We start from the raw sequence: 11,074 nt of genomic DNA on the forward strand, positions 1-11,074 counted from the left end.
GCTCAGCCAGCAGCTGGCACAGCTCCAGGGATGCCACGAGGCAGTTCCCAGCCCGCAGTGCCCTTTGGATCCCCACTGACAACGGGGCTGGACTTTGCTCTGGCCCCAACGCTTCCAGCAGTGCACCCCGATGGGTGTCCCAGAGCTCCCCAGGCTGCGCTCTGCCTCCAGCCATCCCCATCCTGCAGCATCCCTCCTGCCATCCCCATGGGGCTCCTGGGCTAAGCTCCTACAGCAACCCACATCCCCATCTCATCCCCCACCCCCACTGCAACATGCTGCCTGAGGTCCCATGGGAGGTATTTGAGCAGCACAGTACTGCCACACACCACCACGCAACGTGTCCCCTTTGTCCCCATGAAGCCACGGGGCCCTTGCGAAATGCATCCCCAGGCCCCATGAGTGCAGGAGCACACAAAGCACCACCACCAGAACCACGCTGAATCCAGCAGGGAGCAAAGTGCGGCAAACAGGGAGGAAAACTCTGTCCCTGGTGCCTCCTTATCCCCCGCCAGACCCATTTTGCCCATGTGCAGTGCCAGGAGTTGCGCTGAGCCTGGAGATGCCCTGGGGCTGCTCCCCAGCAGGGAGCGGCGCTGACACCCATCAGCAGCGCTGTCTGGTTTTGGGTGCGCTCATACTTGCTCAGACCTGGGCTGTGCCAGATCTGTGATCTGGGGCGACAGGCAGGAGGCAGAGCCAACACCATCAGTGCAGCTCCTTTCCCCACCCCTGTCCCCATCCCCAAGGCTGAGCTGTGACTCCAGGGCCAGCGCTCAGGTCCCATCCTCAGTGGCTGTTTCACAGCTGTGAGTATTCCCTGAGCGTTCACTTGGCAGAAAGTTTAACATCTTCCCCACTCCCTGATATTGCACAACACGAGATGAGAAAATCCTCCTAATTCCAGGAAATCCCTGAATCCCAGACTTTCTGCTTCTCCTGCTTCGGATGCACAGCAGGGCTGCGCCTATTTGTGGTCCTTCTGCACAATCTCAGCACAAAGCACAGCTCACTGTTCACCCAAAGCTCAGGAGCAGCTCCTCGCACTGTGCCAGAGAGCAGGAATGCCACCAGGAGCTGAGGAGCTCTCAGACAAAGGGATCAGAGCAGCAGCAATGGCAGTAGCAGCGCTCAGGGGCTGGGGCTGGGGTTAATGCCAGGTCAGCCCCATTCCGTGGCACTTTCCACAGTGATCTTTGCTCCATGGTGGCCTGAGCAGCACTGGCAGCTGTTCTCGCATTGACATGGCGCTGATGCTATGTTTTTGCCGGATGGGACCATTCAAGCTCACCAAGCCCAACGCCTTGCATGGGACGCTGTCACCAGATGCTGTGTCCCAAAGCCCCATCATCCCACAGGCACAGCCCCGGCCCTGCAAGCAGCAGTGGATGTGGTCCTCCCATCACCTTCTGCTGCTGCCTCTGTGTTTCATGGCCAGGCCTTCAGGGCACTCCGTGTCCAGAAGTGTTTTAAATGAAGGCCAAGCTCCTCACAAACAAGGGATTTCAGGATCTGGGATGTTAAGAAAATAAACTGCTGGTATCTGTGACAAAATGAGGACTCAGAATTGCATTCACTGGTTTAGGAGAAAAACACCATGTGTTGAAATGATCACGTACACCAGAGTGCTCATTTCTACCCCAGTGCTTCCAGTGTACCCTGATAACACAACATGCTGTGTTGTTTGCTTCCTGTTTCCTTACAAAGCACAGAAATTGGGCTAATTTGAGTTGGAAGGGACTTCTAAAGCCCACATGGGTTTGTAAAGACTGAGATAATTTACGTGCCATGACTTTTTGCCATCTGCCAACCACAAACCACAAACCAGGGCCCATATGGCACAGGAGTGGACAGTGGGGGGACTGTGGGGGCTGAGTGCAGGGGTCCCGCTTCACTCCAGTCCCTTCGATGGAGGGTTGCAGTGAGGCAGCAGTGGGGCACAGAGCGCTCTTGGAGCTGGTCCCCAGCCCTCACCAATGGGTGCCTGGCACAGGGAGCTGACAGTGACACAGGGAGGTGACAGCGCCTCCACCGCCCCAAACCCTCGCCAGGAAGCACGAAGCTGCACAGGGTGCGCGAAGGAATGGAGACAGAGGGACAGAGGGACAGAGGGACAGAGGGACAGGGAAGGTTGGGGAGCCGGGCTGGGACTGGGGTCAAGTGGAGGAGGCAGACAGCAGGAGGCAGGATGGAGGCAGCTCCGAGGGGCGGCAGGAGGCGGGGCGGCAGCAGGCGGGGCGGGCACGTACAAGGCCGCGCGGGCGGCGGCTCCGCGCCCATTCATCGCGCACAGCATGGCTGGGGGCGGCGGTGCGGAGCGGGTCCGGGTTGGGACCGCGGCTGCGGGGCTGCTGCCGCCTTCCTGCCGCCAGCCCCGCCGCAGGGTGAGCTGCTGTCCGTCCCCTCTCCTCCGCTGGGCTTCTCGGGCCCCGCTCTGAGAGGGGGGCGTCCCCGGTTCCCCTTCCTCTCCCCCTCCCTTTACCCGACCCTAATGCCGCGGCCCGTTGCAGGAGAGCCGCGAGCGGCTGTCGGTGTGCAGCAAGCTGTGCTACGCCGTCGGCGGGGCCCCCTACCAGACCACGGGCTGCGCGCTGGGCTTCTTCCTCCAGATCTACCTCCTGGACGTGGCACAGGTACCGGGCCGGTGGGACGGGGCGGGGGGCGGCGGCACTCGGTCGGGCTCCGCGTGGGGCGGCGGGATCCGGGTCCCGCGGGAGGAGTCCCGGGAGCGGCCGTCGCTGCCGGGATCCGCGCTGGGAATGCGCAGATCAACGTGTCCCCGCTCGCAAACAGCGGATCGCGGCGGTGGGACGGCTTGCGGGGTCGTGGGAGCTCAGCGAGACGGCCCCGGGGTTCTGTGCACTCACAGCCCATTTGTACCCTTAAGCTCCCTTACAAGCAGGAGGGGACCGACTTCTCACACGGTCTGATAGCGACAGGACAAGGGTGCATAGCTTTAAACTGAAAGAGGGGAGATTTGGGTTAGATGTTAAGAAAAAATTCTTTATTTGGAGGGCGGTGAGGTGCTGGAATTCCTGCCCAGAGAGGCTGTGGGTGCCCCATCCCTGAAGGCATTCAAGGCCAGGTTGGATGGGGCTCTGGGCAGCCTGAGCTGGTGGCGGGGGGGGGCAGCCAGCCCATGGCAGGACTTGGAACTGGGTGGACTTCAAAGTCCGCTCCAACCTCTGCCATTCTGCGATTCTGACTCCTGCAGCTTGACCCATTCTACGCCTCCATCATCCTATTTGTGGGGCGAGCATGGGACGCCATCACAGACCCCATGGTGGGCTTCTTCATCAGCAAGACGCCATGGACCCGCTTTGGCCGCCTGATGCCATGGTGAGTGCTGCCTGTAGCACCCGGTGTCCCTTCCCTGTGTGCTGACTGCTGTCAGCTATGGGTGTCCCTTAGATGAGGTTGGCAGAGCAGGATGTGCCCACAGCCTGTCTCACCCAGTGGAGGTGCCAGGTGCTCCAAAAGCCCAGGGTGCTGCCAGCAGCATTGCTCCGTGCCTATTATCCCACTGTACCCATGTGTTCCTGGGTGTACCCTTGTGTCACTCCACCTGGAGCAGCTCCAGCCCCTCAGGAGTGCCTGATGCCATGCTTATGTGCTGGGCTCTGCTCCTGTGGCAGTCCCCCAGCCCTGGCCAATGGCAGGAACATACTGCCCGCAAAGCAGGTGGCATTGCAGCCACAGGGAGGAGGGATGGGGGTGTGCACAGTGATGTGGGGTGGTGGGGCACCAGCTGATGGTCACAAGGATGTGATGTGAGCAGGAAGGGCAGCTGCCACAGCTCTAGGCGTCTGCATGTGGGTGCTGCCCTTGAGAGCAAAGTGCAGAGCAAAGGGGAGTTGGAGGGGTGGGTGTTTGCAGAGCCCCAAAGGGTTTGTGCATGGGACAAGGGGGGATGTCCATCGACACCTGTCCCGGTTCAGGACAGTGAGCAGTGCAATCTGCAGGAGCAGGATAAGAGCCATGGGAGCTAATGTCTGAGTGTGGATATGGTGGTGCATCCCACACCAAAATAATCCATGTCCAGTGCCTGCAGGGCACTGAAATACAGTGCAGCGAAGGGGGTAGGCGCAGGGGGCTGGGGCTGCAGGGACACACTCCTTTCCCCTGCAATTATACCCTCTGCTTCCATGGGTTTCCACGAATAGCTCTGGGCAGAGGCAGCTGCCTGGTTAAGCCAGGCTCCATGCATGGCCTGAAATAGCCTCCCTGCAGGCAGCGCAGCGGGTCTGGGGTCTGGAGATTAGAGCGGGGCTGGGCAGGATAGCTGTGCTCAGCTGCGGCTCTGCTCTGTAATCTCGGGGCAGGGGTGTGGATGAAGCTGCTGCATTCCTCTGAACGGCTCTTGCATTGTTAAAATTAGCCAGAGCTTTCATGGCGTGCTGGGCCCCTCAACTTGCAGGTGTTATTTGTGGCTTCAGGGCAAATCGGCAGCTCCACTGCTGCCTTGGTTCCCCTGGGCACGGTGTTTGGCCTCAGGGGCTGCTGCCAACCCCGACCCCGTGGTACCCTGTGACGGGACCCTGCGTGATCCTGGGGGTGAATTCCTGCCAGGCTCTCAAGTGCATGACGTGGGGCTCTGACTCAAAGCACGGGGCTGCTCTTGCTTCCTTTCAGCTTTCTCTGGAAGCCCTTCCTGGCACACTTCCTCCCAGCAGCTCGTCCGCATGCTGCGCTTCTTTCACGCAGCATTTCCCCGCTTTGCGATGACCACATTTTCCCCTGACGTGGTGATGATTGCAGTGTCCCAGCTCTGACCTTCCTCCTCCGGGCAGTGGCCGTTTGCAAACGGTTAAACCGCTGGGCTGGGAAGCGAGCGGCACAAAGGAACACGCCATCGCGCCGCAGCCAATGAGCGAGCGAGCGCGTCACTGCCGCCGCGTCACCGCAGCTGCGGGGTAACTTGCAGTCACTCGCCCCTGTGGCCACCGGGGCTCAGCGCCTCATCCTGGAGCCGGAGACACGCTGGTGGTCCCGTGGGGGGATGCGCAACCCATGCGCACCCATAGGTGCTGTGGCCGATGCAATGCGCTTCCCGCCGTGCATAGGGCTGCAATGACCGATTCAAACCTTCCCTGGCTCCGTGCACACGCGGCGATAAGGGCGTTGTGAGCCGGCTCGCCCCTTCCTCCCCCCGCCGGGGTGACGTGTGCACGGAAAAATGTGCATGTGCTGCGTCCTGCACAGTGCGTCTGCCTGCTCCATCCATGGAGATACAGTTTCTCAACTCCCTCCCCAGCTTAAACTTTGTGTCCTGTACGTCAGCCTGGATGGAAAGATTTCCCCATCCCCTCATTGCAGAGGGACAGCCCTGAGCTTGTGCAGCTCTGTCCGGTTCCGCTGGTTTGCTTCCCGAGTGCAGCCCCCATTCAGCGACTTGTGGAGCACAGGGTGCTTGCAAATCTGCAAGCTGCAAGCAAAGCCAGAATGAAGCCAAGATGCAGCGGGTGACTTTCCGCTGCTGTTTGCCCGTTGGCTGGTTCTGACAGCCAAGCGCCAAGCTCCCGTGCTTGAGCAATGCCCCCTCCCTGATCCTGTTGTGCTTTGCACCCCGTGTCCTGCTGCACGCTGTGCAGAGCTGCAGGAAGGAGCAGTCGCTGCTGGCTGAGACTTGCCCCGTTCCTGCCAGCTGAACAGAGGTGACCCTGGGATGAGGGCTCAGTGCTGGCAGGAGGTGTGGGCAGGGAGCTGTGCTCCTGGCTGCTCTGCAGCCCTTGCCAGGAGGAGCAGAATGATGGCATCCTGCTGAGCATGCAGCAGTGCTGCCTGCGGGAAGGGTCGGGGCTGGGAGCTGATGTCAGGAGCAGATCAGTCCCTTCCATCACAGCAGGGATGCCTGCTCTTGCAGGAGCAGTATTTTTGTGGAAGCCTCAGTCAGCCCATTCCCCTCCCTGCCCGTGAGAGCCAGCGTGCTGCCTACAGCTCCATGGCACCCAGCCTTGCCCACGTGTTGCAGCACGGTGTGCCACTTGGGGCAGCTGGGGATCCCCAAAATCAGGTTCCTGCTTCCCACTGTTTGTACAGCAGCAGGGAGAGCTGGGCTGGTGGGTTTAATGTGTGCCTGTGAGGCTGACACTGTGTCCTTCCAAAGGATCATCTTCTCTACCCCGTTTGCTGTCATATCCTACTTCCTCATCTGGTTTGTGCCGGACATCTCCAGGGGCCAAGTGATGTGGTATCTCATCTTCTACTGCATCTTCCAGACCCTCGTGACGGTGAGTCCTGCCCTGCGAGCTGGGTCAGCGGGGAGGGACAGAGCAGGGTGGCAGGACCTCTGCCCGGGTCCCACCAACATTCGCAGCCCTGAGCCCGTTCTCTGGTGCCATTGCAGTGCTTCCACGTGCCCTACTCGGCGCTGACCATGTTCATCAGCAGGGAGCAGAGCGAGCGGGACTCAGCCACTGCCTATCGTAAGTGTTTTGTCCCCTTCCTGCAAGGTGCTCAGCTCCTTCACTGCTGCCCCCACTGGGGTGCGATCCTCATGCAGGTGCAGGAAGGGCCTGTTTGGTCGCACCCCATCCCAAGGAGTATTTTTCAGGGCCTGGGCTGCAGCTGGTCCAAGTCTTTCTGTTTCTCTTCCTTGTCTCCTCTGGCACACATTCCTGTTAAGTCTGAGAGCTGCTCCTCACTCCTCCCTCCTGCTCTGCTATAAGGCAGACAACACTGTGCCCAAGTCCAGGCACACCTCACCTCTGCCTCAGTTCCCAGCAGATGCTCTCCTCTGCATAGCATGGGGCTTTTTCCTTTGGTTTGGATGGAGTTGTAGGAGAGCTGTGCTGGCTCACCCCTGCTGCTCATGGGGGGAGTTGGAAGCCCTGTGCTCAGCCCCACTGCCTTTCCCCAGGTATGACAGTGGAGGTGCTGGGCACTGTGCTGGGCACTGCCATCCAGGGCCAGATCGTGGGCAAGGCAGTTACCCCCTGCATCGAGAACCCCCCCTTCCTGAGTGAGACCAACTTCTCAGCAGACATAAGGGACGTGAACATGACCCACTACACCGGCTCGCTGGCTGACACGGTAAACTGAGGGCACTTGCTGGTCCCTGCTGCTCCCCTGGGCAGTGCTGGTTGCCAGGATGAGGCCCTCCCTCACTGCTCCCCCCCTTGCACAGAGGAACGCCTACATGGTCGCAGCGGGGGTCATCGGGGGGCTCTACATCCTCTGCGCTGTCATCCTGTCGGTGGGCGTACGGGAGAAGAGAGGTGAGATGGAGAGGGGCTGTGACGCGCGGGGCTCCTGGAGGAGCTGCGGCCTCATCTGAGGGTCCTGCCCCATAGAGAGGGGCAAAGGAGCTAGGATGGCTCTGCGGGATGGCAGTGCTGTGGGCAGGAGAGCACAGCATCTCCAGTTCATCTCACTGCACTGCTATGAGGACTTAGCTCTCTGCGCTGCCAGAGATAACATTCATCTTGCATAGCTTTGGCTGGCCGAGATGGTGGTGCCAGCTGGGGCATCCCAGAGCAAGGTGATATCCAGAGTCCAGGGCTCTGGACCTGCCGTTCCTCTGCTCTGCACCCAGCTTGGCTTATCCTGGGCAAATCAGTGCGCCCCTCTGAGACTCTGGCCTGGGGACTCCTTTCCCCCACTGCCCTTATACCCCCAGGTCTTGTGTGCTGCACTGCAACAGGTTTGGGTGCTTTGCCCTGTGCCCCCAGAGTGCTGTCTGTGAGTCTGATGGTGGGCTCGCTCTGCTCCCCAGAGTCCTCTGAGCTGCAGTCAGATGAGCCGGTCTCCTTCTTCCGAGGGCTGAAGCTGGTGATGAACCATAGTGCCTACATCAAGCTCATCATTGGCTTCCTCTTCACTTCACTGGCCTTCATGGTAAGTGGGGCTGGGCTGGAGGATGGAGCAGGGAGCAAGCTGGAGGCTGGTGGGCCAGGATCAGTGATCCGGAGCAGAGTGGGGATGTGGATGAAGAGTGGCCACTGGTGTCTGCTCAGAGTGGCCAGGGTGTCCTCCCCTGACCGCTGTCTGCTCTCTTTGCAGCTGCTGGAGGGTAACTTCGCTCTCTTCTGCACCTACACCTTGGGCTTCCGCAATGAGTTCCAGAACATCCTCCTGGCCATCATGGTGCGTATGGCCCCGTTGGAGCCTCTAGGGATGGGATGCACACAATGGCACCCCGTGTCCTCCCTGGGAGCTGGGGAACAAGGGAGGTCATGGGCTGAAGGGACGGTGACCAAAGGTCCCTTGGGAGCAGAGGAGGGAGAAGAAGTCACAAAAGCTGGGTAGGTTGGCAAGAACAGCAAAGCCTTTGTTCCCACATGAAGGCTGCCAGAGATGGAGGAACAGGAACCATGGGGGCCTTTTGTCCAAATCTGGCCACTTATCTCCCCCCCCCCCCGCCTTGAGAAAAGGAGCTTGGTGTTCACTGCCTGGGACAGAGCACAACAGCTCCTTAGGAGACCTATGGGATGGGGAGGTCTGAAGTGCCAAGCCCCGCAGAGCCTGGCTCCTCACCACAGCAGGGGTGGATCTGGCTCCTTCCCATGCCCAGGGCAGGCAGGTCCTTGGCTGCCCAAGGGGAACAGTACTGGGGCACTCTGCAGAGTGTCCTTACGTGCCTACTTCAGTCCCCAGCTCTCCAGTGTGGGAGTGGGCGGCCTGTGGAAGCCTGGGTTGTTGAGTGAGGGACTGAGAGCAGTGGGCAGAGTCTAGACAGCCAGTGACCACAAGCCCCCTCTTCCCACAGCTATCAGCCACTCTGACCATCCCCTTCTGGCAGTGGTTCCTCACCCGCTTTGGGAAGAAGACCGCTGTCTATGTGGGCATCTCGGTGAGTGGGTGTGCAGAGCTGTGTGCCAGGGCTGGCACTGGGGTGAATGGGGATGAGGGCAGCAGCTGTAGGGCTCCGGAAGACCAACCCAGCTTCTGTCCCCCCACAGTCTGCTGTCCCCTTCCTCATCATGGTGGTTGTCCTGGACAGTAACCTTGTCGTCACCTACATCGTGGCAGTTGCAGCAGGCATCAGTGTGGCGGCTGCCTTCCTCCTGCCCTGGTGAGCGCAGGGCCCTGTGCTGAGAGCGGGGCTGGGCTCTGCAGGGCATTCTGTGATCCTTGGGGTTTTCTGAGGGTCCTGGAGGGAGATGCTTATCCGTCTCCACGCAGGTCCATGCTCCCGGACGTCATAGATGACTTCAAGCTGCAGCACCCCGAATCCCGCGGCCACGAAGCCATCTTCTTCTCCTTCTACGTCTTCTTTACCAAATTCACCTCTGGGGTGTCCCTGGGCATCTCCACGCTCAGCCTGGAGTGAGTGTGGTGGGGATGGCAGCGGGGTGAAGCCCAGCTGTGGTTCTCCCATCTCTGACATGTGTATGTCCGCAGCTTCGCGGGGTACCAGACGCGAGGCTGTTCCCAGCCCAGCGAGGTGAACATCACCCTGAAGCTGCTGGTGTCGGCTGTGCCTGTGGGGCTGATCCTGCTGGGCCTGCTCCTCTTCAAGCTGTACCCCATTGACGAAGAGAAGCGCAGGGAGAACAAGAAGGCCCTGCAGGACCTGAGGTGGGTGTGGGCCTGTGCTGGGAGGTGGCCGTGTCGCGTGCCAGGGGTGTGGGGATGGGTCAGGCCTGGGCTCGTCGGGCGGCACTGGGACATGTCTGGCGGCAGTGAGGAGTGGTGGTTCTGCCAATCCCGGCTGCCAGAGAGGTGGCGTGAAGTGTTTGAGATTGGCATGGAACCTGCTCTGGTTGCTAAAGAGCTGGGCTGGGTCTGCACGTGGTGGCTCCGGGGCTGTGGGGTTCCCTGCTGGCTGCAGCAGCCCTGTGGGATGGAGGCAGGCTTTGCTTCACACCTTCTTCCCCCGCAGGGAGGAGAGCAACAGCAGCTCGGAGTCAGACACCACAGAGCTGGCCAACATCGTGTGACCCACGGCTCGCCCACGTGCAGCCCGGTGGGGCCGAGGACCGTGGGATGCCCGTAGTGTACATTACACAGATGGACCCGCGGAACCAGAGCAGCCATCCCCCGGCTCCAGGCAGAGCACAGCCCCCTTCCCGCTGCGGGGCTGGGCAATGGGTAGTGTACATTACACTGTGACCGTGCCAAGGGCAGCTCTCCGCTGCGCTCTGTACATACGACACTAATTTAGGAAGCTGTTCTTCTGTTTGTTTTGTTGTTTTTTTTTTATATAGATGGTTAACTTAATGATGTAAATATTAAACTTTCCTATTTGTATATCACGAACTGGAACTGAATTTGAGGACCTGTTAATACTGATTCACAGAAAAGTGGGGAAATTTGCAGTGCTGTGTGGAGGAGCTGTGAGTGGTGCCCATGGCCATACCCCACTGCCCCACCTCCTTGCAAGTGCCTGCACTGCAGCAGCCCAACAAAGGCACCATTATTTTCTCTCTTTCAAGTGGGAGGGAGGGAGGAATGACACCAAAGTGCTGGTGGTGAAGAGTGCAAGCACCATGCTGGAAACAGGAACAGCAGCTGCCGAGCAGGGGGAAGTGGCATGCAGTGGTGGGTGACACTCAACACTTCTTGCCTGGGCAGAGTGCTGTGCAAGTGCTGATCTGTGCAGATATTTATACTGTGCGCTCACATTCCCCTCTCTTACAGGAGCTGTGCTCTCTGGGGGCACTGTGCTCCTATAGCAGTGAGTCAGGGCTGGGGCTGCAGCCTGGGGTGAGAGGGCAGCGCGGCTGGGGCTGTGCAGCCCTGCGCTGCCCCCAGGGCACGGTGCTGGGGCTGTCACTTGAAGCATGTTTGTCAAACAAGATGAGCGGGGTCAAAGCCCCAGTTCCTCTGTACAGAGGGCTCCATTTTGTTCCACTTCCAACTACAAAGGGTGGGAATGAGGATGGAGCCTTAAAAAATAGGAACAAGAACGTGGGCTGGAGGCGTGCCGTGTGCTCCCAGTGCAGCCTGGGCCCAGTGGGAGCGAACGGGGCAGGGGAAAAGGAGCTGAGCTGCCCCTCGGTGCTGCCTGGGACAGTGAAATCACTGCTGCCTTTTCTTAGAGTTTGGACATAAAACAGTGACATTTCACTCCCTGCCTCCTGTTCGCTGGCTCTGGGGGGTTCACAAGGAGGTTCTGTTCGGGCTCTTGGCG

At 59.9% G+C, this 11,074-nt stretch overlaps 1 protein-coding gene across 1 annotated transcript; it reads left to right on the forward strand.

Moving 5' to 3' along the window:
* Positions 2,231-10,191, forward strand: MFSD2A (major facilitator superfamily domain containing 2A). The gene is made up of 14 exons (XM_021375370.1): positions 2,231-2,384; positions 2,511-2,633; positions 3,215-3,339; positions 6,107-6,230; positions 6,347-6,425; positions 6,860-7,032; positions 7,127-7,217; positions 7,715-7,836; positions 8,002-8,085; positions 8,708-8,791; positions 8,901-9,013; positions 9,124-9,267; positions 9,343-9,519; positions 9,824-10,191. Exons 1-14 carry the CDS (start codon positions 2,295-2,297, stop codon positions 9,879-9,881), a joined length of 1,587 nt encoding a protein of 528 aa, XP_021231045.1. The 5' UTR covers positions 2,231-2,294; the 3' UTR covers positions 9,882-10,191.

This window comes from Numida meleagris, chromosome 22 (assembly GCF_002078875.1).
Source record: "Numida meleagris isolate 19003 breed g44 Domestic line chromosome 22, NumMel1.0, whole genome shotgun sequence".
NCBI classification, from domain to species: Eukaryota; Metazoa; Chordata; class Aves; order Galliformes; family Numididae; genus Numida; species Numida meleagris.

Coding starts and splice junctions, on each gene's coding strand:
- MFSD2A (XM_021375370.1), top strand. CDS start 2,295: ATGGCTGGGGGCGGCGGTGCGGAGCGGGTCCGGGTTGGGACCGCGGCT. Junction 3,340..6,106: donor TTTGGCCGCCTGATGCCATG/GTGAGTGCTGCC, acceptor GTCCTTCCAAAG/GATCATCTTCTCTACCCCGT. Junction 8,792..8,900: donor CTGTCTATGTGGGCATCTCG/GTGAGTGGGTGT, acceptor GTCCCCCCACAG/TCTGCTGTCCCCTTCCTCAT.